Source organism: Numenius arquata, chromosome 11, assembly GCF_964106895.1.
Source record: "Numenius arquata chromosome 11, bNumArq3.hap1.1, whole genome shotgun sequence".
Lineage (NCBI taxonomy): Eukaryota > Metazoa > Chordata > Aves > Charadriiformes > Scolopacidae > Numenius > Numenius arquata.
The window spans coordinates 234,990-260,281 of NC_133586.1; the positions used below are offsets into that span (position 1 = coordinate 234,990).

The 25,292-nt window shown below is 50.1% G+C and overlaps 1 protein-coding gene across 3 annotated transcripts in view; it reads right to left on the reverse strand.

The window, feature by feature from the left end:
* The window catches only part of PPIP5K1 (diphosphoinositol pentakisphosphate kinase 1), a 44,031-nt gene extending 22,312 nt beyond the window's left edge, over nucleotides 1–21,719 (reverse strand). For 2 of the 3 annotated variants that reach the window (XM_074156396.1, XM_074156394.1), the window contains exons 1-23: nucleotides 21,573–21,719; nucleotides 19,878–20,073; nucleotides 19,701–19,791; nucleotides 18,780–18,865; nucleotides 18,417–18,571; nucleotides 17,309–17,410; nucleotides 16,866–17,027; nucleotides 15,978–16,099; nucleotides 15,421–15,522; nucleotides 14,150–14,236; nucleotides 13,552–13,627; nucleotides 12,935–13,044; nucleotides 12,137–12,222; nucleotides 11,617–11,745; nucleotides 8,773–8,894; nucleotides 7,822–8,004; nucleotides 6,780–6,921; nucleotides 5,909–6,132; nucleotides 4,746–4,873; nucleotides 4,139–4,253; nucleotides 2,624–2,731; nucleotides 1,288–1,404; nucleotides 740–904 (exon numbers count right to left, since the gene is read on the reverse strand). In XM_074156396.1, coding sequence (XP_074012497.1) covers nucleotides 740–904; nucleotides 1,288–1,404; nucleotides 2,624–2,731; nucleotides 4,139–4,253; nucleotides 4,746–4,873; nucleotides 5,909–6,132; nucleotides 6,780–6,921; nucleotides 7,822–8,004; nucleotides 8,773–8,894; nucleotides 11,617–11,745; nucleotides 12,137–12,222; nucleotides 12,935–13,044; nucleotides 13,552–13,627; nucleotides 14,150–14,236; nucleotides 15,421–15,522; nucleotides 15,978–16,099; nucleotides 16,866–17,027; nucleotides 17,309–17,410; nucleotides 18,417–18,571; nucleotides 18,780–18,865; nucleotides 19,701–19,791; nucleotides 19,878–20,073; nucleotides 21,573–21,719 — 2,955 coding nt within the window. The remainder of the gene's footprint in view (nucleotides 1–739; nucleotides 905–1,287; nucleotides 1,405–2,623; nucleotides 2,732–4,138; nucleotides 4,254–4,745; nucleotides 4,874–5,908; nucleotides 6,133–6,779; nucleotides 6,922–7,821; nucleotides 8,005–8,772; nucleotides 8,895–11,616; nucleotides 11,746–12,136; nucleotides 12,223–12,934; nucleotides 13,045–13,551; nucleotides 13,628–14,149; nucleotides 14,237–15,420; nucleotides 15,523–15,977; nucleotides 16,100–16,865; nucleotides 17,028–17,308; nucleotides 17,411–18,416; nucleotides 18,572–18,779; nucleotides 18,866–19,700; nucleotides 19,792–19,877; nucleotides 20,074–21,572) is intronic. The other variant, XM_074156397.1, reaches the window with a different exon arrangement.
* Between the last annotated feature and the right edge of the window lie 3,573 nt (nucleotides 21,720–25,292).

Consider the following 25,292-nt stretch of genomic DNA (forward strand, 5'->3'; position numbering starts at 1 on the left):
CAAGATTACATCATGAGCGACAGAGAGACGTAAGGCAGCTAACAAATACCACGAGCCCTAACTCTTTGCTTTCACTGGTTCAGAAAACAGCAAAAATGCCTGTGAAACACCTCCAAAAGAAAGGGTAACTCTAGAGCACTTCGAAGATGCCAGCCCCTGCTGACTGTGAGGCCTTATAACACGTAACGCCCCTGAAGGAGAGAAGTAAGAACAGTAAAATCAATCTTTGTTACTTTAGCAGATCAGTGAATGGGACAGTTCTAAACCCTGCCAGTTTAAACACTGTAATAAAGCCACCGGTTAGCAGGGACCTCCGGTTTGCATGAGGTCTTAGATGGGAGGCAGGAATGGGAAATGTGGAGCTGAACTGTGAGAGGCAAAGGCTGGAGTCTAAGGGAAGGCAAAGATGTCTCCGTGGCCAGGTGGAGAGGTTGCATCAATCTCATAGCTTGTTACACTGATGCCTCTACATTTGGGAGCATGGAACCCAAATATTTCTAGTGTTTCTCAAGCATTTCCTTACTTGCTCTTCCTCATCAATTCCTCTCACCTGGGTTCCCCCTGTCCTTCCTCAGGGAGGAGTTTGGGAGGTCTGCCTTCCAAAAAGTCCCCCTTTAACTTCTGCAGATCCTTTTCCAGAATCAACTCAAACTCTGGCACGCCAAAAGGAATGTCAGGAAACCAAGACCAAGCAAAAGACCTTCATTAGAACAACCGAGGGCGGCCACAGCACTGTTACCTCCATGGACCCTGTCTTCCGGTTCCTGATGAGCGGAGATCTGCGCTGAAGGCTGACGGGCTCAGAGGGCTGTGGAGACCTTTGCTGCACGCGGTCCGGCTCGTCGATGCCCTTCTCTTTGCAGAGGTCCTCCAGGCTGCCTTGGTCTGCTTTCTTGTCTTCGTTCTGCAGCAAGGACACGTTGACCCCTGCAGACGCGTGGCCCTCGCCAGCGCTGCCCGGCACCAACCCCAGCCTCGGCCCTGCCGGCCCCTGCAGCGCTCAGGGGGACGCGGCGTTCCCAGAGCCAGCCCTGACAAACCCGGGGCTTAGGGACATGGGTTAGAGGTGGTCTATGGCAGTGTTGGGTTGATGGCTGGACTAGATGATCTGAGAGGTCCCTTCCAACCCAGGCAATTCTATGATTCTATGATTTAGGAAGGAACGTGACCCACTCACAGCCCGCGGGCAGAAGGGGAAGGACAGGGCTGCCGGAGAGGGGCTAGTGGCAGAGCCGCACGGTGCCCGAGGGCCAGCGATGGCCGATCCCCCGTGGGCAGCGAGCTCACCTCCGCCGAGGCAGGACGGAAGCCAAAGCCCGTGGGCACATTCCTGTCCTCCTCACAGCCCTTCACACCAGGGCTGAAATGCAGCTCCACATGGAAACGCTCTTCTGAAGACGGGTCCTGCGAACGTGAGGCAGAGGGAATGAGTAAATAAATAAGGATGGGTCCCGCTGCCAGCCCGGCCGCCCCGCCATGCCAGCGCAGCACCCCAAGCGCATCCTTTCGGAAGGGAAGCGGAAGCAACAAGAAACCACAAACATAATGGCTCTAGGTTTGTTTCATCCAAAAGGACAGCCCTTATTAGCACAAAGCCGAGGCATTCAGATTGTTGTTATTTTGTGACAACAGCCACCACAAGAGTAAAAGAATGGGCTGTATGTGTATATATACATATATATATACACACACACACACATACACAAACCTAAAACATGCCCCTTCCCATTCCACTCCTGTGGCAAAACCAGCACACGCTGTGGCAGGGAGAGACTGGCTCCCTCCTGGGCCTTTAGTCAGGCTGTTCCAAGATTTAAGTAACTGTCTCTAATATTAATTTTTATATTTTTTTTTTTTAAGGAAGCTAGAGCTTTTACAGTATCTGGCACTAATGATGTAAATCCAAAAGTTTCACCATCTCTACTCACTAACAGATTTGCGCCACTCCTAAGAGCTCTATTCAGACCCTTTTTTTTTTTTTTTGGACAAACACCAGTAGGAAATACATCACTGGTACCACTGGAAGCCCACATCAGCTCTGTGAATACAAGATTCTAACTCTACAGTGTCTGGAGGAAAGGGGCTGCTCCCCTCACCCACCACCTCCTGCAGCACAGCACCGGGTCATCACCATCAGCTTCCACATCCCAGCTGTTTTTTAAATGATTCCTTATACTTCCTGAAATATCAGTGTATAATTCCCTAACTATATCAGTAGATTTTTAAAATAGAAAAAGTTTATGAATGTGGAATTTCTGGATATTTCCCAGAAATACGTGGAAAAAACAGCCAAATACAATTTGGGTTTTTTTCCTTTTTTTTCCCCCTCCTGTTCATTCATAGTTAATATTAAGAAATTATTTTGTGTTAGGAAATGCTTTAAAATAGATAGCATTGACTACTTAAGCTCGGTGTTACTGCTCAGGGTGGCATTCTGCTCACATGTAACAAGGATTAAGCCTCCCACCTAAATATAAAAACTGGCAGTTGTGTTAATGATCCATCCGTCTTTATTCCCAAGCAGAGACAGCCCAGGTTACAAACTTCCCGGCTGAACTCATCTCTCGGGACTGCGCCTTGCACCACAGCAGGAAGGATTTTATCCTACAGCTACATCCCTCACCTTGTTGTTGTCCTCGTAGAGCATGATAACAATCTGGGTCATGTAGTTCAGCTCTGAGATAGCACTCAAATAGTCCATGGCTCTCTTCCACTGCTCGTCTTTGTTCTCCTGATACATACACATAAACAGTCGCATGGAATAAGCAACAGCAGACACCTCGCAGCATTCAGTGACACGGGTCTGAGAGAGTTTGTCTCTCCACAAGATAACAACATTATCAGGACAAAAAACACCTTGCTCAACTTGCACAAAGAGAGATGACCTTGCAACGAGGGCAGGGTGCTCACAGCGAGGAGCGACTGCATCCAGGGACGCTACAGCGACCCGCACCATCCACGCGCAGACCCGAGCACACCCAGCTGCACGCCCCGCGCCATGCTGACGGGAGAAAAGCACAACCCACAGCAGGTTCCCAAACACAGCCCTTCTCAAACAACAGCTATAGAATGGGGTATTTTAGAGAAATCCCAAAAAAAGCACAAGGGACGAACTTGTGCTAAATAGGGGACCAGGTGAGGCTGCTTTTCCCGATGCTGAATGAAAAGCCCCCGGAGCCACGCTGGACCCTCGGGCGGCAGGAGGCAGGGCAGCCCAGCCATCACCGCTTCCCACCACTGCTGGGCAACTGCCGTGGAGCCACGCTGCTGTGGGGCAGCCCACCACCCTGATGGACATGACACGAACCCCGCTGGTACAAACGAACCCAGATGCAGACTAATATCCCTCCGCTGGCAACACGGCATCCTCTGACACTCAAGTCAGGGAATAAAGTCGCATCTCATTCAGTGAGCAATTCAGAGGTACTTGCGTGACTGCTCCCTGCAGATCCAGTGAGCTTCCACAGACAGCAGAAATGATGCCTGCTCAGTAAGCTCAAACTCCCAAGGCATTTCAGAACAGTATACTTAAAAATGGGAAGATAACTCAGAGAGTATATCGAGGAGTATAAAACAGAGCTTTTCTTGGGGTCTGCTTGGCAATTCCTTCAGGACCAAGTGAAGGTTGAATTGAATGAGTTATTCCCCTAAAAATGCATTATCTGTCCCCCTGGTAGAGAGCACCCCCTATGCATTTGCAACCTGCAGTCCCTTCCTCTGTAAGCAAACTGATTTTCTTGACTTAGAATTGACAGAAAGTCACTAAATAACAGGGCCGAGCTCTAAAAACAAAGGACTGAAGGAAGAAGAGAGAAATTCCCTCTTCCCCATTGCCTCATACTGCTCTCCTCCTACACAGGTCAGCGCTCGACTCATCCGAGATCAGCAGGATGGCTCTAGGAGAAAACATGCCCCTGTACAAGCAAGGCAGGTGGTGTCAGGGCTGAGGAAGAACAATCCTCCTACATGCCAGGAAGGCAGGACACCGCAGCATGCAAACACAGCAGAGAAGGAGCTGGCACATCATTACTGGGGGAGCTGGCCAGAGGGGCAACCTACAAACATACGCTGTCCACCTGGAAAGGGCACTGGAAGGAAGCAGGGAGGCTTACTCTGTGAGCATTGCTGGGACACTTACATCCAGGAGTCCCCCGTAGCGGAAGATGCTGAGCAGAGAGTGCACATGGCTCTCACTGGTGAAGTAGAGCCGCGTCCGAACATGCCGACCTGGTGACAGAACTCCTCTTGAGTACCTAAACCAAAATCAGGCCAGGGTTACTCACAGCCTGCCAGTGAAGTGCCACTGATCATACAGCAGCATCTCTGCATGCTTAGCGCAGCGAGACAACCCCACATTGGGAACGGCCAAAGAGCAGCAGGAACAGAACAAACAGTGAGAGCATCGGGCACAGAAGCAGGTTTGTGGTATCCTAATGGAGACACGTGGTGGGGCAGAGGTGGCCTCGTCATACGACCACTTGCCCCTTGCAGAGACGGGGACGAAGGCACCACCACCCAACCACAGTGGGTGTAAGCTCCTGTGGCACCGTGCTCCCGCTCAGCAGTCTCAATGTGTCTTTCCATTTCCCTTCCAGTTCTAGAAGCACCAATGTGCTCCCCTTTTGGTGGGTGCTCAGGGTGTGTTCGGAGCCTCCTCCCATACCAGTTCCCCCTTCTGGCGTGGTTCCCACACGCTGCTCGAAGCTGCCCTCCCTACCAGCAGCAGCATGCAGCACAATCCTTACAGGGGATGGAGCTTGTTGACAGACTCATCTTCATGGGTTCTCTGCAGGTCTAACTGGATCTTTTTAATGAGAGGAAGACAAAAGCCAATAGCAATCTCCAGTTTCTCTTCCTTGTTAATCCCATATTCCTGCAGGAACAAAACAATAGATACCCTTGAGCCCTGACTCTTTGCCACATCCTCACATGAAAGGAGGCTGGACTTCAACAGTCCTGTCCACAAGCACTACAGTTCAGCAAGGACAGAAAGGGAAACGTCACTCACACCTTTCTCTTACTTTTTCCCCACATATTGCAGAGGGTAACAAAGGACAGAGACTCCTCCTGGAATCCCAGTCTGTCTAGACAGGACTGTCAGTATTTCTCCAACAGCTGAGAGGCACAAGTACCATCAAGGAACCTTCTCTCATGACACACAAACTTATACCCTGACCTGACACAAGCATTAATGCAACAACCGCTATTTGCAAAGATAAAACTTGAAGGGCTATGCTGGAAATAGCCAAACTGCATCTCATCAGTGACACTGTGAAAAAGCCTACAAGACCACGTCTGCTCTACACATGCAGTTGGACCATATGTATGGGAAGCTCGTCCCATACAAATGAAACATTTTTGCCAGAAGTAAGATAGAACCATGAATTCTACGCTACTGAGATCCACTGTGATCTCCATGAATACAGAGATCCATTTCATGTGGCCCTCCCTCCCCCTCCCATGTTCATGGGCATAAACTTTGTGAGAAGCAAGCCAACTTTGTAAACTGAACACGTTCTAGTTTGACAAGAATAACAAATTTGCCAGAACAAGCCTTCACTTTACCAAAGAAATCTCTCTTCCCCTGTACAATCTTGCATGTGGAGAACGGGGCGTTGCCATCGCTCACACACGCAGCCCGACACCGTGCTATAACGCATCACGATGAATATGGAGAAGCTGCTGCATCGGCTCTTTGTTACTCTGACGCTGTCAGAATCCTCACCCAGGATCTGCCACATCTGAAGTCATAAATGGTTTTGGCCTTATACAAACACTAGGAGAGGTATCTGAGAAATACCTGTAATACTCTGCCTTGAGAGTTAACGTGCAGGAGAACAGAGAGAAAACAGACAGGTGTCAGGAGCTGACACCACAGACATCGTCACGCAGGCAGGACAGGCTCTACCTGGGGTATGATCACATCTGCCAGGGCTTTGGAGAGTTTGAAGAGCTCAGCTGTGCCTTCCAGTTTCAGTGCACAGTTGTGCTGAACATCGTACTTGATGCAGTCATAGATATCGGGGATCTTGCTGATGTCGTAGCGCCCGTTCTTCATGCGGAAATCTCGCTCCAGCTTACTCCAGCGCTGCAGCATCAGCTCTAAAGTCTCGCTGTGGTACAGCTGCAGGTCTAAACAGCAGAGAACACCAGAGCACGTTCACATCCTGACTGTGTTTGCCCACATTTCAACTGACCGCAGCGACTGACTCCTCCCAGCACAGGCGGGCTCTGACTGTTTTGTCACCCACAGGAATCCTGGACTGGAAAAGCCACTGGACCTGTTGCAGGGAGTTTTAACCTGCAGCAATAAGCTACTTCTGAAATACTTGAGAAAAGGGAAACTGCTTGCTTGTGTCTGCCATAAATCATGTGAAATGTCCCAGAGATACCTTTTTAAAACCTCTGCACTGTTATTAGGAAAGTTCTTAGAGATGAGCAAATTGTGACTGAAAAATTTGCTGTTTATAGCCTTGAGGTCCCCTCCATGCTTGAAAAAATGCTTGAAATGCTTGAAAAAATGAGACATAGCTCTCCTGGCTATACTGCTGCTGTGTACAGCCGCTCTAAACCCAAGATGCACATATAATTTCCTTTACATTACAGCTCTCATTAACAGTAGTTCAAAGCAGAATAGGAGCCTTCTACATCAATAGCACATACAGAATTTCACTTTACAATTTCTTTGCTACAAACATAAATCAAAGTGGTGTTTGGGAGCTCTGAAGATGTAACAATAAATGAATCTACCCCAGACCCTTTCCAGTTCTGATACTCACCTGCAGATTTTGGGTCTTCCAGACGTTTTTTTATCTGGGAGGTGAGATTCTCAATCAGGGTGAAGACCTGGTTACAGACCTCTACTGGGTTCTGGATAAATGTCATGGAGTTGAGCAGAGAAGCACTGCCTGTAGGTGCTAGCTGAGAGAAGATACCAGCAGAGATTAGTTAGTATCTTTACAAACTGGGAAAACAAAACATCTGCCTTTTGCAGCTCTACCACTTTCTGATTAGGTACAAAAGCTGTGCTCCCAGCGAGGTGTCGTAACTGGCCTGTTCCTAGGGGCAGCCCGGCGGGCTTTAAAAACTGCCTCAGGACCAAACTCGAAGGGAGCTCCTGTCAGATCAGAACTCCCTCCACCTACAACATCCACTTGTCTCACTTTGCTTCTGTGCTCGAGTAGAAGGGCTTCATAGAAGTTTTAAGCAGTTCTTTGAGCTGATAAATATATTCCTTAATGGTAATGGAATTCAGTCTGGTAATCAGATCTCAGAGTCTGGGAAAAACAGTGTTTTGGGGACTTGTCGGAGAAGCAGCTATAGCTTTTACTGATTGCCATGCTAGATGCAGCCCATGCTCTCTGCTCTGCAGTTATCAGACACTGATAGGACCACAAAGGGTTTATATCCAAAAGATCTGCTCACACGAGCACAAAGCACAGATCTAGAATGTGGCAAGGTGCACTCCCTGTCCACAGCAACTGGGATTGTTCTGGGCAGCATGCAGTAAATCACCATAAATCTTCTTTTAGCACCCCATGAGAATAAAATGCACTGGGACTTCTAAAGGGTACCATGGTGATTCTTGAAGGGAACAGTGGAGCAACACTGAGGATTTTCACTTGCAGAAGGGCAGGGACTATTACCCCCCAAAAAACTTCCCTTTCCCTTCCTAAATTCTGTTCATATCCTGCAATTTTGACCAGAACTGATCTCCGACTAACCAAGCCACTGTTCACACAGCAGCAGGCTTCACGTCACACCCCTGAGCAACGCTGTCCCTCTTCCAGAGGAAGTGATGAAGCCACCCAGGAGCTTTACCTTCTCGTAATCCTCTTCACAGAACTCGGCATCCTTCTGCATGATTTCGTGGAGCCGTGCCTTCACTCTGTGCTGGCAACTGCTCAGGGAATCGCTGTCACTGTCCAGGAGACCGTTCATGTTGGCACTTTTCACCATTTGCACCAGGATGGGGGTCAGCTCTCCTTCCAGGGCCAGCAGACCCTGAGGCAGCACAGAACAAGACTTCAGTTATGTGCAACCCAACCAACAAACATTTCTGGTAGTTTCATGGCCAGCTTTTTCAGTCCACTTGAGTGAAATCTCAAGTGTCCTTGAAGAGCAGTTTTACAGCAACAGCACCTACAGTCTCCAGTGATTCTGGCACGATTCTAGAGAGATTAAAGGCAAAACCCAGCCCTGCCTGCAGCAGCCCCAGATTTGTCCAGGCAACTGTTGAGCAGCCAACTTAGCTGAACAGCCAACAGCCCAAGTCATCACAGGATTCCCCTTGGCTCAAGCTTTAACTGCAGATTAACCTGTTTTCTCCCCAGCCCCCATCCCACACTGCACCAAAGACATTTTATTCCCCTTTTAAATCCAGTCCTCTGGCTGGGCAGTCATCCAAGAAACTCTCGTTCTGTAGGCAATTAATACTCAGCAACAGGTTTGGTGTTCTCTATTACATCAAACACCAGTGATACTCCATAACTAACTCCTTCTCCAGGCAGAGTCCTGCCCTGGACAGGACACTAAAGCTCACACATGTGCAGCTACGCTGGATTTCCCTCTCTGTTGGGAAGATGGTGGTGGGCTGTGCTAACCTGCAGCCCTGCGCACTGGCTGGTTGCACAGCCCACCACCGTCCTCCCAACAGAGAGGGAGGAGCTCCTACAACAGCTCCTTCCTCATCACCAGAGGTTTTCCTTTAGAACTGGCACATTTTAAGACTAACGCAGCAGAACTAACAGGTTCCCAAAAGAGAGGAAGGACCTTTGCAAAAGCTGCTGCTGTCATCTGAACCCGTCCCTCGTCCGAGGCATAGATCTTGAGATCGTGACGGTAGGTGCTGTGCAGTCTGAGCAAGCCGCACCCAGGGAAACCAGCGTAATCACCTGAAATGGAGAAAAAACTCAAAATTAATATCCTGACACCTTCAAAACTGTCAGCTGAATATACTGCTTTAGACAACCAACTCTATTGTGGTAACAAAGTTATATAGAGAATTAATCACTTTCATAGCCCACAGTTAGGCTGCTCCAAAATAGACAGTTCTAACCACACATGACAACTAGAAATCTGATTCAGGCTTTGCTTAACTTGGAAAAGTTCATTTTGGGGAAAAAAGCGAGCATTCACAAGTCAAGTCTGATGCTGCCCAAATTCTGCAGCAACCCTTTCCGGACGCCCATAATTGTCCTGCCAGTCTGAACACCCCTGTTCAGAATAAAGACGCCCAAAATAACAGCCGCCTCCTACTTGTTCTCTGCACGAGAGCAGGCCCCGCTGCCATCGGAACTGCAGGCAGAGCTATTCCGTAGGGAGGCACCCGCCTTCCAAAGCGTATCCTGTAGAGCTACAATTACCTTGTGGCACAAAATGCCGGTTTATTTATGGTGGCTGAGTCAGCCACAGGAGCCAGATCAGTAATGGGAGAACGTAACTCACGCAGCTCTTGAGCCTGACCCAACAAAGACAGTGCGGTGGTGAGTAACTGGCTGCTGCCTGGAATCCCGTGATGATTCTGTACAGTACCCAGTCACACTGGAGGAGAAGATGGGAAAACTGCTCCCAGCTCAGAGAAACAACCTGCTCGAGAAGGTCAGACAGGAGTCAGCTGTGTATCTGTGCAAAGCTGGCATGTACCAGCTGCACCCAGGAACACGGCATCTCGCTGCAAAATAAGACCTCTCCCTCTCCACAAGTGACCATGTGAAGCAGAAGTCTCCAATGCCGTGACTGAAGTCACCTTGGACATGCTCGGACCAAGCTCTACTGTGCGCAAGAGGGCAAGGTACGGAGCAGTGAGTCCAGGGCTGGCACAGACCATACCTTAGGGCTCAGCCCCGCTCCCGGGTAACTGCGCCCCACTTGAGCAGAACTCTGCAGACAGGTCTCTTCTCTCCGGTTTTGGCTCACTGTGCTGCAATCTGCTCCCTGTACTTCCACTGGGATTCTCTCTCCTGCATAGTCTTCTGGTCTCCCCAGTCTCTTGTCCAAGCCAGTGGCTGATGCGCTCAGCTCCAGCCTTCAGAGAACCACAACAGCACCAGGAGGTCCCCAGCCCTTTTAACTCACCATTCCCATCTTCAGGAACGGCACACAGGCCTTGTCATAAAGACCCTCTGTCCACTACTGCTCCTCCTCCTCTAGTCTCTGTGCACTGACAGTCTGCTCTACTTCTTGGCACCTTGCAGTGAGCAACACCCACATGCACCTCATTTTCTCATCTTTTGGGAAGTTTATCCTCACATGTTTGCTAAAAGCACGCTCTTGAGATCACAAGCATCTGACCTCACAGCTCACCTCCCTCGCCCTCCCTTTGTGCCACTGATCATCACCCTCTAAGCCCAGCTGTTCGGCCAGCTCTCACTCCTCCTCACCGTCTGCCCATCCAGTCCATACTTCATCAGTGGTGAGGATGTTACCAGAGACAGTGTCGAAAGCCCTGCTGAAGTCAAAGTAGGCCATAGACACTCTTCTCCCTGCGTCTAAACAATCCAGTCACTTCACTGTAGAAGGTTATCAGGTTGGTTAAGCTTGACTTCCCTTTGTGAATCCAGGCTGACCACTCCCAATCATCCTCCTGTCCTCCATGCACCCAGAAATGGTTTCCAGGATGAGCTGCTCCACCACCTTCCCAGGGACCGTGGTGAGGTTGGCCAGCCTCCCATTCCCTGGATCCTCCTTCTTGTCGTTTTTGAAGCTGTCAGTGACATTTCCTCTCCTCCAGATCTTGGACACCTCCCCCATTCCCCACAATCTTCCAGAGATAATCTGGAGTGGCCTCGCAGTGACATCTGCCACCTCCCTCAGCACTTGTGGGTGCATCCCATCAGGGCCCAGTTTGCTTAAGTATTCCCTGACCCCATCCTCTTCCACCAAGGGTAACTCTTCCTTATTCCAGAAGGGAATCTTCTCCAATTCAATTTAAATTAGCTTAATTAATTTGAAATTTAATTAATAAATTGAATTAATTAAACATACAAATCAAAGACAAGCAATGTCCAATGCTGCTCTCGTCAGATCAATACAGTAGCAGTGTGTTACTTCTGACTCTACTTGGATGTAAAAGGAAATCTCAGTCTTTTTTTTCCCTTTTGGGCCCTTCAGGCACTCACACTGATCTGAGCGTGCACTGAAAACCTTGCAGAGTCACAGAATTACAGTGGAGAAAATACGGAGAAATTACCCTCCTATTCTCCTGTCTCAAGGCAGAATTATCTGTGTTGCAAGATGGATTTCCTCCGTTCTCCACATCTGACCTAAATTCCTTGTTTATCATACGTAAGTTTTGAATCGCATTTGCCGCATCAGAACGGATCTTATTAGAACGGCTTCTCTTTTTTGAATACTGGCATGTCAGTTGAAATAATCTACTGTGCTCCAAGACATGCTGAAGTTTAGATGCTGCAGCAGACATCTCGCCAGCTCAGGGATCTTCGGGTGCAAAACCCACTTGAATTATTTACCTTTTCCAGGTCAACTCAAGAGAACAAACGCAGTGATGGCCTGAGCCATGCAGGCTGCGCGCAGCCCTCAGGAGTCTGTCCCTGATGCTGGGCTGGGCAGCCTGGCACAGTCACAGGACAGGGACAATACCTGGACAAAGCTCACCTTGGCCACCAGGGTACATGCAGCGAAAGGCTCGCCCCAGCTCTTCTGCCTGGACCCTTCCTGCCGGTGTCAGCTCTCCACCCCACTTAAGCACCAGGAGAAGGGATGGGGAAGATTCTCGGCGAGATTCTAGGAGACAAAGAGGTACTCACTACATCAGATCTCAAAGCTGAGCTTGTCGGGGAAAGGAAGAGGAGGTTTCATCAGCACCTCACAGCGCTCTCAACACAAGCCTGACCCAAAACCCCCACGACCCAAACCAGCAAGTATGAAATTAAAGGTCACTACTTTTTGAAGGCTGACATTCACAGAATTGGAAGCATAAGCCCCGCGGCACCCTCCGGAGTACGTTGGTACACTGCATTATGCATCACTCCAACCCTTCACAGGATGTGAGCAAAGATAAGATATGGGTGGTTCATTTCGCTTGTGCATCCAGAGGCCTCTGTGGGTAGGACAACCGCGTGCACTCCTCAGCACCAGGCTGGAAGAGCATTGCAGTAACATCAGGTTTCTTTACCTTCATCTTCACTTGCAGCTTTTGGATGTCCGTGAGGCAGGTAGGTCAACTGAACCTTACGGTTAATGCCAGAAAAATGTCCATACCTGTCACAGAGAGGGGGGGGGGGAATTGAAACAAATAACTCCACTCAGCCCTTGCCCAGAGGTCCCCAGGCAGCACACAGCAAAAATACAGCACAGGCAAGAGACTTTCTTCTGCAAAACCCATTGCCACAGAACATCAACATTTTTTGCCACCTACCTGTGACCTGATACACGCCACCTTTACAGATAAAGCCAAACAACCCCCCCAAATGAAAGTCAAAGATCCATTGACTTGCCTGCTTTTCAGCTGACAGCACCTTGTGCTCTCACATCCCAGGAGGCTTTAATCAGCCTTACTTAATTTCTATCTACATCTTTAACAAGTGAATTAATGAGATCACAGATCTGCCAGCCGCTCTGAGGATAACCACATCCTAATCAGCAGAAAGATTAGGAATCACAGCAAAAAGCCCATGCTCTGTGCTCTGCAGACACAGCCTGAACACAGACACTGCCCGTGTTTGCTACAGTGAGCTTCGGTTCCGAGAGAAATCCTTCTGTGGTTTCTAAGATGCCAACACCACCATATTGCCTTTTATTTTGGCTGGATGAAATCTAAGAGGACACAAACATCTTTTCATGTTTTCCCAGCTCCTTTTTGTTAAACTTTTGGCATCAGGGCAACTTTATTGCCAGCAGCACAGCTGGTTTCTACATTGCACGCTGACCCGTGACTGATGAACTCACGGTGCACCAAGACATGGACCCTTACATCTCCAAGACGCTCTTCAGCTGTTCCAGTTTGGATTTCCTCTCCTCAATCTCACAGTCGCTGTGGGTTCCCAGCTCCACCACAAGCTGCCGCGCGATGTCCAGCACTTCCTGTTGGAGGGCAGACAGTCAAGTGTCCAGCAATTCTGCTCAGACTCACCACTCCACTCCTGCAAGGCCTCCAGATGGCTTCACCCAGCACCACATTCACATGGAAACTCCTCAGAAATGCATCATTTCATAAAACACAGCTCAGGCAGGACAAACTTTCACCCTGCAGGCTGCTTCATCCCCACCCTGTGCTCCAGCCCCGTTCAGAACCAAGCAGGTGCCTCCCCTCCCCAGCCTGGACCCATCCTCCACCAGCAGCCACCAACAGATGGGCAAGTGGCATCAGGTCACCCCTGTCCTACAGCCTTCGCACCAGCCAGGAACAGCTTCCCTTCTGCTCCCACACCATCACCCAGCTGAGCATGCACAGGGTGGGAAATAAGAAAGAATTTTTGTGACGGACTGTTGCCCTTTTAAGGGTTTCCACCCTCCCAAAGAATTGCCTCACGCTGGGATCCATATTACCTGCAAGTCCCACACAGTAACCCCAGAGAGGACTCCCCTTACCTGTAGCTGCTCCGGTTTCTTCAGCTTCAACTTCCCTGTCTTGTAGCCATCATATTTCTCAAATAATTCAAAGAACCTGAACATACAACAAAGAACCCTGATCCATGCAGTCCTGAGTAGCATTCTCTAAGCAATCCTGTTTCAGCAGGGGAGTTGGACTAGATGATCTATACAGTCCCTTCCAACTCTAAAAAAATTCAGTGAAATTCAGTGAAATTTTCTGCTGTTTCAGTGCTACAAGGACTGTCATTCCTACAAATGCATTCAGCTGCTGTTCTTCAGGGAGAACCAACAGGCCCTCTGGCTCCTTCCTGGGCTTCAGAAATTCTGAAAAGAAGTGTTTCCAGCCGCAGGTACGAAAAGGAAGCAGTCACTAGCTTCCCACTTAGTAGGGTGCCTCCATTTGCAGCACCCAGTAGTGCCAGGATCCTTATGGGGAAAGGGGGCTCCCTCGAAAGGGCAGAAAGCATTTCCTTGAATGGAGCCAGGAAAAAGCTCTGCTTCCCACGCACTCAGCCCTTCTGCTCCTCCTCTCAATTCAGAAAACAGGCCCTCCTCTCTTCCCAGCAGCACAGCACCTTCTTGCCTTGACTCTTACCGGGGATGCTTAACTTCCATCTTCATCTTCTGCTTTGGGGTGCGATCTCCGTGCCGGATGACTGCAATAACACAACGAAGCTCCATCCTGGGGAAACACAAGGTACACCTGATAAATGCGCCCCTACACCCCAGAATCGCCACCAGAAAGTACTTTCCCACTGTTCTTTCAGTTCCTTCCTTTTGACAGCCATTTTCTCATCAGTGGCAGAACTTCTCCCAGACTACACTAGGCACAAGTGCCAAGGCTGTAAAAGCACCGAAGTACTGCAGACACCACCAGGTCATCTGGTTTCCTATAGGGAAAAGCACCACAGAACCACAATATGACAGGCAGCAACTTGTGCAACGCTCACAGGACCATTTAGAAAGACTCAAGAAAAAAACAACTTGATTCAGAAGAATGGTTATACAGGTGGAGTCCTGTCTTTGAGCAACCAGTAAGAGCTGTACGTAGAGAGATCCCATAGCAATCAGCCCCCTGCAGGAACCAGCAGGATCAGGCTGGCTGATTTCAAAACGGCTACACAAGTTTGTTTTTTCAGCTACTACAATATCCAACTATTTCTTATAGAATCCCAGACAAACGGGGATGGATTCTACCGGTCTCACTGTCACAAGGTGTCCTTGCAGCCAGCGGTCCTCCAAGCTGTGCAGGGCTTGTGTTTGCCAACTTTTTCCAAATGATCACACGGTAAAGGAAGGATGTAGACACACTCTCAATCTACCTCTTCTGTAGCACCTACTTTGTTCAGCTCATACAAGTGTACGAGTGTGCTGAGGATCACAAAGAAACTCTCGCCCTTGGTCTTTCAGCCTTACGCGGTGGACAACTAGTAAAGCCGATAGTATCAAATGAGGGTCTGCCAAGCATACAGGTAATGTGAATACTTCCGCTAATTGTTTTCCACCCATTTCACTGGCAGCTCAACACACATTTTCTCTAGTAGCAGCCTACGGAACAGTGAGCCAGCTACAGCGAAACCCTAATCCTCCTGTGCCGATCCAGAATTTGGGCCTTTTGAAAGGCAGTTTCTGTCATTTCTTCAATGTCTGCTCATCCGCATTCATCGAATCAACGACTAATTTACCACCTATCACCCCTTTCGTGTGCATGGCTAAGCCTTTCCACAGGCATTTCAGAGTTGCAGCCAACACAGCAGCTGAAGAAGACCATGCTGCTGGGTGATGTCCGTCCCTTGGATGGGGTTTGCACCTTGTCCCTCATGCAGCCATCACCGACATTCCCTTGAGAAGATGGCAGCTACTCACATGGTGCCTGAAGTTGTGGGGACGATGGGAATGTCTTCTGCCTCTGTTGGGATGGACCAGGGAATATGAAACTGAGGAGCCAATTCCCGCATGATTATATTTCTGGAAGAAATTAGAATACAAAACTCACAAGAAATTCCATTCCCTTGGTTCTGCACCTCCTCCTTACTGGTCCAGCTGTAACATTTGAAGAGAGCCCCAGAATTCTCCTCACCTTCCTCTCAGAGACACCTATCACACCATGGGCTGACTAGGGCACCCCAAAGGGACACCAATTTCCCTCACATCACCAATACTGCAGCTGGGCTTAGCATCCAGTGAGAAGTCCTGTAAGACACATCTCGCTGTAGACAGAGACAGCTAATGCCAATGCAGGCAGGAACTCCTCGGGCTAAAAATAATTAACCCATTCCTCCCAGAGAAAGCTTTTACCTGCTGAACAAATGTCCCCACATGAACCCCCTGCAGACTTCTCTGCCACACTGATCAGGAATCCACATTCGTTTTACTTTGCTGCGAGTTCCCTTACCCGCCATCAAAACTTGCATTTTACATACCCGAGGATTTTGGCACAGTCATCGTAGTACTTCATAGAGTTCTTCACAAAACTGAAGCCATTCACATCGCAAACAAAAGAGTGGCCGTTTGCCCGCAGGAGGTCGAACCCGCACACGGTTTGCTGCAGGAGGAAGCAGAGGACACAGGACTCGGGCGCGCTGCGAGGGGATGGGGGCTGCCCAGCCCAGTGGGACACCGCTCCGTCCTCCTCTCCACGCCTACCTCAGGAGCCTTGAAGGAGTGTGAAAACACAGCCACTAGCCAGCAGTAACCATCCCTTTAGAGGAACCTTTACACCCTCACCACTGCATCAAAGGCCCAACTCAAGAGCCCCCACATTAATCCATCAGGGCTGCCCCTCTCTCCCCCAGAGCTCTAAAGGCTTAAGACAGAGCAGCTCCTGGCTCTCCTGCTCTTTCTCGCCTCTAAATCAACTGTTTTGAACCAGACCAACAAGTACAGACAATAAGCGATGCAGACAAAGCCACCCATCACTATCTGGAAGAGGCTACAGGGCAGAACAAGCCCACAGCTGTATCAGCACAGCTGCACGGGCTGCAGACGGCAGAACTAGTGGCCGAGTGTCTCGTAACTGTACCCAGACTCACACACTGACTCTACCGACCTGTGAAATAGAACAAAAACGCCCTCCAAAGCCAATTCAAAAATAGAACAACAAAAAAAGAAAAGCGGAAGAAAAGAAGACCAAGCTTCATGGCCAGCAGGAGCAGCTGCACCCAGCCTGCAGAGAGGGCAACTGGCATCAGCCCTGGAAGGCTGCAATGCCAGAGACAAACCAGGGTGAAGAGCTCAAGCTTTAACACTGATCAAGATTCGAATCAGGCATTCCTGGAGTGTCCTGCTTCCATAGGAGAGAAAACACAGACCTTAAAGGCTACACAGACTTTCCGGGCAACTAGTTTCTCCATGGCAGTCAGCATGACTGGGTAACGGATCTCCTTCCCTTCACTGTCCCGTTCAACCTTCCCATCCAGAGCAGGGGATTTGCGAGCCTCTGCGTGGGCATAGTCGGGCCCAACAGTGTACACCTGGGAAGAGAAATAGTTACACCTGACATAAGCTCCTGGACCAACTGCAGCTTCCAGAGGGTACATGCAGTGCAGACACAGAGAAGACCGGATGGTCTCACGCATCCCTCCTGTCTGACCTACAGAGCACCCACTCCCCGCTTTGGGATCCGAGGGGCACCGTCAGCACCTCCCGGCTTCAAGGGACACTCCAGAGTCTCAGCAGGACTCAGCAGGACAGGACTGCCCAACATTCAGCTACCCAGGCCCAGAGGACGGGGCTATTCCAGGCTTTTCCTTACCTTTACATCAGTGCCATCCGTAGGCATGAACTCCTCATAGATGTAGGAGCCCGTCTTCCTCACACTGCTCTCTGGGGAGTACACGCTGCTCCGGCTGCCAATCTGAAAGCACAGAATAAAGGCCTCAGGGAAGAGCACGGGGCTGCTCTGCTGAGACAGAAAAACAAGAAGCGTAAATTTCATCCTGTATGTAGTGAATTAGCAGAAGGCCTCTCAGAACCCCCAGCTATTACACACACTTATCTATGGAGGACAAAAGAGACTCCACAGCGCAGACAGTAGGTACATCCTTTTCCAGGCTTTAGAGAGGAGAAATGTTATTACAGACCATTAGGTTGACTCCGACCACTACAAGGATATGGAACAAACAACTGTGGATAAAGACCCAGAAAGTAAGGAGCCCAGCTAATGCGCAAATGAAAATAAATGACAGGTGATAATCAGCTCAATTTAACTTCCTTCTAGGACAGCTGACCGATCTCATGGACAGAGGATGATGTAGTTCCCATTTTTAGTAAGGCTTTGGATACAACCTCAAGTGGCATGTCTGTACGTTAGCTAAGGAAACAATCACTTTAAGATTATTAATGGCAAATACATAACTGATTGGAAAAAAGATATATCACAGCTATTAACTGTTTGCTGGTAAAGTAAAGGAAGTAAGTAAGGGGAGATTCCCTGTGGAATCTAGGAATAAATACTGCATTTATCTCATTTGCAAGCTACACTAAGCTGAGAAGGGCAACAATGATGTTAGAGGACAGGAACATAAGTTTAAAAAAAAAATAATCATTTTGATAAATTGAGGAAGCAATCTGGAAAAACCAGCATGCAATTCAATAAGGGGAATGGTTCTCCATGAGTGCTAGATAGGACACAGCTCAAACAGAGGATGGAGAAGGCAAAGTCAGCACTACCACTGAAATATGTCCTTCTGTGATTCCCAGGTAGATGGGGTTGAACTAGAAGTTGTCAGAAGGTCTAGATTTCCTCAACACAAAAGCTTCCTTTCCCTTTCAGCTGCCCCAGCGCTCCCTCCTGAAGCCACATGGCTCTCAGAGCCACAGATCTGTTGGTCCCACACCAAAACCAGAGTCTCCATCCTCACCTTCCGGAAGAGCCGCTGGCTGCCCCCACCTGCTGACGTCGGGTAGTAAATATACACGTTATGGTCTTCAGCACTGACTGGCTTCTCTACAAATGGCTTTGGGAAAACAGCTCCATTTACCTCCACGTGGTCCTCTCCTTCCACCAAGTTGCACTCTGAGGACAAAGCACAGCAGCAGCGCATTAGGAAAGGGTGAGACAGCCCTAGCGCAGAGCCCTGCAGCCCCAGCCAGTTTGGGACCTTTGTCCCAAAAAACAACAGACTTGTGAATCAGGCTTCTTCAAGCTGATTATCTGTTCTCTGCAGAATCTCTCTAATAGTACAGCATGTGAAAATGGCTTTCAGTAAAGCCTGGGCACTGACCTTCGGGTCTATCGGGGTCTCGATTGAGCACAGCATAGCGGGGCAAGTCTATTCCCTCTTCTTGAAGGATCCGATACACTTCACGCCTGTAGAGAACAGAAACAGTGTCAGAAGAGTCTAGAAGGCCCTCAGTACATGCCAAGGGAAGGGCTTCACTCCCACTGATGAAGAACAAAGTCAAACGAACACAAAAAAGCCTCAAGACAGAGTGCAAATACTTCTCAGCACGTGCTCTCCAGAGGAGACCTACAGGCTGTGGGGCATGCCTCAGTCCTGCTCCAGACAGAGATGTCCCAGAGTGAATCTCTACCTGGCTTAAACACGGACACTCACAGAATCACGGAATCAAGGAATTGTCAGAGTTGGAAGGGACCTCTAGACATCATCTAGTCCAACTCCCCTGCACTCGTTTCCTCACATGTGCCCAGTCCTCAGCAGCCCACCCAGCACCCACCACCCACATCTGCCCTCCCACCGGTGCCCCTCACGCTAAGCTGGCTGCCTTTACCAAGAGCCATCTGAGAAGCCTCTTGAAGTGTCTGACCAACACACCCTCAGAATGTGACCAATTTCTGTCCCCCAACCCCATCCTTCTGCTTGGCTCTCCTACTCAGAGACTAGCCTTTTGTCTTCATCAGGGCACTCTCATTCTGTGAGACCTCTTCCACTTCCTACTTCATCTAGCCATTCCTTATGAGACATTTGCACCAGAAAATGAAGCATGCCAAGTCTCAATGGTTTTACCCCAAATCTATCCCCCTCCGTGCTTTGGAGAAACAACCCCTAAGGGCTGCTAAGGTCCCCTTCCTCCCCACCTCACTCCTTTGCTTGCAGCCAGGAAGACATCGTTTGCACAGCACGCCGAGAAGAGGAATCAGAGAAAGGAAGAGGGAAGGGCTTTAGTGGATCACAGACACCTACCTGTCCTGGATATAATACTGCATATCAAGGTCGTTAATCAGAAACGGCTTGCACAGCTTGGCATAAGCAACCGCTTTATCCAGGGGGAATCCTGAAATACAGGGGAAGGGGAAAGAATGAGTGGGAGCTCCCTTGCCCAGAGCTCAAGTAGGCTGAGGCCCCCCACAGACTTTTTACCTTTGGAGTGGAACGATATCAGGCAGTCACAGGAGGGCCAGTTCTCCACCGGTTCATTCAGAATAACATCTTCCCCCATAATCACCACTGTGATATACTCAAACTTGCACAGACGCTCCAGAATCTGTGTCATGGGCTTTGACTTGGACTTTTTGGTCATGGCACAGATTCCAACCACGATCTGCCGTTCAGGTGGCTAAGGGAAGACAGAAAACAGTTTTGTACAGGGTCAATTGCTTTATCGAATTTAAACTGTAACAGTACAGAAATGCAGCAAGGCAGAACAAACAAGTGATTTTCTTCCAAACTTATGCACTCACGGCCCCTGCTAGACTCAAACCCACACAACTTCCAGCTGGCACCAGAATGCACTGGGGACATCATTAAGGAGCAGCCCAAAACAACCCCTTCTTTGCCAGGCAGTATGTACCTCCTCCTCTTACTGGGCACTAACGGTAAGGTCAGAAATAAGCATCTGGAAGCTGAGCAAGCAGCAGGGACTGGGATCCCACATCACGTTTTCTGGCTCATAACTCACCCAGATCACGGGTGGACTTAGGCAGGCTCAGAGAAGAGCTGCAAACGTTTTATAGCAAAAAAAGTCCAGGAGCTCAGTCTGTTTGTCTTATCTGAGAGAAAATGGAGATAACACCAGTAAGTAGCTACGAGTAGAAGAGAACCAAGTGCTCTTCTATATATCTGACAAAGTTACACCAAGATCCATTGAGATGTAGCTAAGTCAAGAGAGAAGCTGTGTATTTAAACAGCACTGGTAACCCTAATGGAGGAACAGCATACGGTCTGTGGTGGACTTCCCTTCACCATCTAGAAACCCCAGACTGGGCATTTTCCTGGCAGATTAATTCTGGCCCACGCAAGGTGAAAGGCAGCGAGATCACCAGAAGTGATACACACAGGACTGTGGGTTACCCAGCACAAACAACTGTGGCTTCAAACCGTAAGCTGAGACTTCAGAAGTTACTGCACTGACTTGCAAAGCCAAGGTTCCACAGCAAAAACAACATCTGGGAAGTGAAAGGGCTTCCAAACCCTTCACCACACCCGATAAATAGCTCTTCACTGAGCACCAAGGTAGACAACACTGTGTGGGTTTGAAGGGAGCTCCTAAGCCAAGAACGCACTTGCAGTGGAGCCTCAGGGCAGAGGCAATGGAAACCACCACTGGGCTGGCACATGGTCCCAGCAACTCGCACAGCCAGCAGCAACGGCCCTGCAGCACCCGAGCCCCACATGCAGAACAGCAAATCAACACTTAATATAACATTGAACAGGGGCAAGAGCAGTCAGGAGCTGGAGATCATTCTCCTTTCTGCATCCTGTTCCTGGAGGCTACAGAAAAGAGTAAACGCTTCCTCTCTGCAGACACACATTTGCCCTTTTCACAGTTCCCAGAGTTTTCCTCAAAAGGAAGGTTTACAGGAGCATCAAGGTTAAGTTGCTAGGACAAAGAAATCCGCTACTGCACCTGACAAAGGTTGGAATTTACTGCAGCACAAGGCACCGAGCACAGCCGCATGACAACACAACACGTCCTGTCAGAAGTAACACGGCCCTTCCCGTGGCTGTGACACACAGCCTGGTGACACGTCCCCGCAGCAGCAACCGCGCAAACCCTGGCTGAGACCCAGGAATTCTGCACAGATGCTCCAACCCGGAATGCCAGGACTTCCTTACCGACTCCTCCTCTTCATCGTCTTCAAAGAAATCGGTTTCATCAGTCTTCATGTTTGATCCCAGAAAGTCTGTCTCATCATCCCTGGAACCAACAACAAACCTGGGAGCAGAGTTCTCTCCCTCACTGGGGGTCGTCAGGGACGACATGGCAGCTCCGGTGGGCGACCATCCCGCTCTGGAATCACAGCGTGCAGAGAGGGACAGAGAAGGTCAGACGTGGGGGGAGCCGGGGGCTGGCTGACGCCACTGGAAGCGGGTGATGGTGGGGCGGGCAGGGACTGGTCTGGCACGAGCGAGCCCAGGGACAAAGGGAGGGAACAGGATGAGACCCTCAGGGCTGGGGGGGATCTAGGATCCAGGACCATTTTACACAAGCAGCTCTATCGTGCAACTAACCCCTTTGCACGGGGTGGGAGAGGGACAGTGTCACCGCTAGTGCCCAAATAATGTAAGCCTTACAGTGCTGCATGGTCCAAGCCGTGGCCTAAATCATGGAAGGGGACAGTGGACACTCTTGCAGGGTCCTGCGCCCAAATACATCAACTGGGACTCCAGGAGTTAGGATGAAGCTTAGGACAGTGACGGTGGCTTTCCAATCGCCAATTTTCATCCTTTCAGCTCAGGAAGACCTAGAGAAACAGAGAGACCAGTGTGAGAGGTGCAGGAGTTTGTGGGAAGAGGCAAAAGGAAGAAATGGCCAGGGAAGAGGACGCAGAGGAAGCATCAGCAACAGTTTGGGCTGCAGGAGGTCAGGGCTTCTGGATTTGCAAGCTCTGATTTACTCTGTGACCATGGAGGACAATCATCGGGACACAAGCTATGCTTTATAAATGCCAGGGAGGGAGTGTGCCTCGCAGTGTCACCTACAATAGCAGCACTGCCCGCTGCAGAAGCAACAGCGCTGGAGTCCACAGCACGCACGACCTGAGCCACCAAGGACACAGCTGTTCACCATGACCGTGGCTGCGCATCGATAAATGTCAAGCGTCTGCCCTTTACCATGTTTTCCCCAACCATAAAGTGGTGAAAAGCAGTCCTCCCATGTAAGCAAGGGCAACCTTGAGAAGAGGACACTGTGAACACCTCCTCTGATTAAGTACTTCCTAAAACTGGACACGAGACACTCTCTACCACTGCTTCTCATGCTCTCATATGATTTCCAGCACTCCCCAGGCTGAGAGTTACTCTATTTCCTCCTCTTTTGAGCACGCTCTCCCTTACAGCCAGCACACCCTTCCCTCTCGGCAGCTCCTCCTCGGGGAGCCGGGGCGGCACACGCTGGGCTACTGGGCTACTGCCAGCGCCGTCCCAGGGTGGTGAGAACCCCTCACCAGGAACCGGGGAGGGAGGCTGCCTGCGCCCACTCGGGCAGGGTGGGAACGGGCAAGAGAAACAAACGCACCGAGCAATCCAGCTGCTTGTGAAATCCCCTCGGAAATAAGGGTAAAATTACAGCATGCCTCCAGGCAGAATGGCCGGCCACGGTCCCAGAAGGACAAGAGGTGTAACAGGGAAGTGCCTGGAGAAAGAAGCAGCCCGGTGGAGGGTCCCAAAGCCGCGCTGCCAGGCGCTGGTCCGGCAGCAAGCCTGGGGGTGACCACCCCAATCTGCCGGGAGAGCCCACAGCAGCGTGACAGAGACCGGGGGGGCGACGGAGCCAGCCCCGACTCTGCACCTTCCGCGCCGAGGAGGGTCTCTGCCGCCAGACCCCTGGTCCCCGGGGCACCCCGAGCCCCGGTGCCACACCAGCCCTGCAGCACAGGGCACTCCCGGGCAGAAAAGTGCCCAATCAGCCAGAGTCTAAGCTGTAACTCACCATCAGAGCTCACTGCTGGCGGAGAACAGCAGCGGCAGAGCAGGCTACACAGGCACCTTACTATTTCCATGCAAGGATGAGAGCAGGATCCCAACTCACTCAGGATCCGTTCCCATTCCTGTGCCCTGCTGCCTCAGCACGCCAGCGCAGAACGAGACCTCGGCAAGTACACTATCAGCTTGATGGATGATGATTTAATGAAGTAAACCATGCAAGAAGAGGAGGAGGGTTGTTTTCTCCAATCCCTCACTCTCCCCTCCCTCCTGGAAAAAACAGATCAAGCAGCAGGAAAACCTTTGCCCTAAGAATGAAGAAAGCAGCAGGTTCTGTACATTCCTACCCCAGAAGAAAGCCTCTGCCTTGCTCTGTAGCTGTTTCTAGAGGCCATGACATGACATACTCAAACCAGGTAAAACCTAGAGACCCCTGAAGCCGACAGCCATGGATGCACCAGGCAGCACCTTGGTGTTAACAGGAAAGCCTCATGATCTCAGGCCGTTTCTGGTGAGGGGAAAGGGAGAGGGTATAACCAAAACCTTTTTCAAGTTTCTTTTTTAAGTAGATCCCCCATCTGACTAGACATAGACCCAGAGAGACTACAGACTCCTGGTGAAACAGAACTATTAGCTACAGGCACAACTAAGGCATCTACAACTCAGACCGACTCCTGCTCTGAGAGGGAACCAGGCAAGCGGAGCTCTGTTCTGGTCCCAAGGGCTGATAACGTCAGGTTTTGCCACCACGCCTGAATGGGCTCTAGTGCTGGGCCATCAACGTTTGTGTGCCAGAGGGTGGCACTTCCCACGCAGACACGGTACCAGCGAGGTCCCCACACGGCACCCAGCCCACACCATCCTGCACTTCTTCAGACCTGGAGCTGTGAGAGACACCAACAGCGCGTGACACCGATGGTTCTGCAACATCCTCGCTGCTTCCTGAGCTGACTGCTCTTAGAGGTCACCTCCTCAGACCAGACCCGGCTTGGGGGAGTGCTACGGTCTCACTTTTCACTAATCACAGCAAGAAAATGAAGTGTTGAGTTGATGCTGCTGATTGTACTGTCCAAGAGAGACAAAAGCCCACACACAAAGAAGGTAAAGATGGTTCTGAGTACGGAATATTGAGGTTTGCCAGCCCCAGCACAGACACAGGAGGAAGCACACAGCAGCCGCTGCAGCTAAAGACATCCCTGCCGAGAAGGGCAGCGATCGCCTGCTACAGCCGTACCAAAGGCTGCCGTAATCACCTAACAGCAACCAGAAGCTGCTGACACACAACCTGAAACCAAGACCTAGACCTTGCCTCTAAGTGTCCCGGAACTAATTCAGCTCCCAGACTACCCCGCATTAGCGATAAGAAATGAGACAGTAAGTCATTTTCCATTTCCCCAGCAGATCGTTCTGGCGCTGCTCAGATAAGGATGTTCACGGGGTAAAGAGACTTATTCTTTGTGTCCCGGTCCCAAGGTTCCAGAGATTTGAGAAAGAAGAAGGTACAATCAGACCTTGTATTAAATTTGCAGCCAGTGCGGCATGAACCACTGAAAGAGAGAGTTTGGGTGTTGTTTCTCTGTTTGGAATTGTTTTTTTAAACAAAGCCTGTCACTGGTGCAGACACACGCCTGCAAAGCGCAGTCCCTGCAGCAGCCAAACGCAGACACGGGGGGTACAAGAGGCAGTTCTGGGTGCAGAGACGGGAGCCTGGGGGTACCACCGCCCACAGACAACCCGCACGGTGACAACTACAGCCCAACCTCAGCCAGCACAAGCATCTGCAGGGCCGTAACCTTTAAGAATACACATAGCTGGCATTTTAAAATGCTAATGCTGGCAATGTCTTGTTGAACCACCCAAAGCTGCTGTGGGCACTAAAACAAACAAAAAAAAACCCCAGAAAGTTCAGTC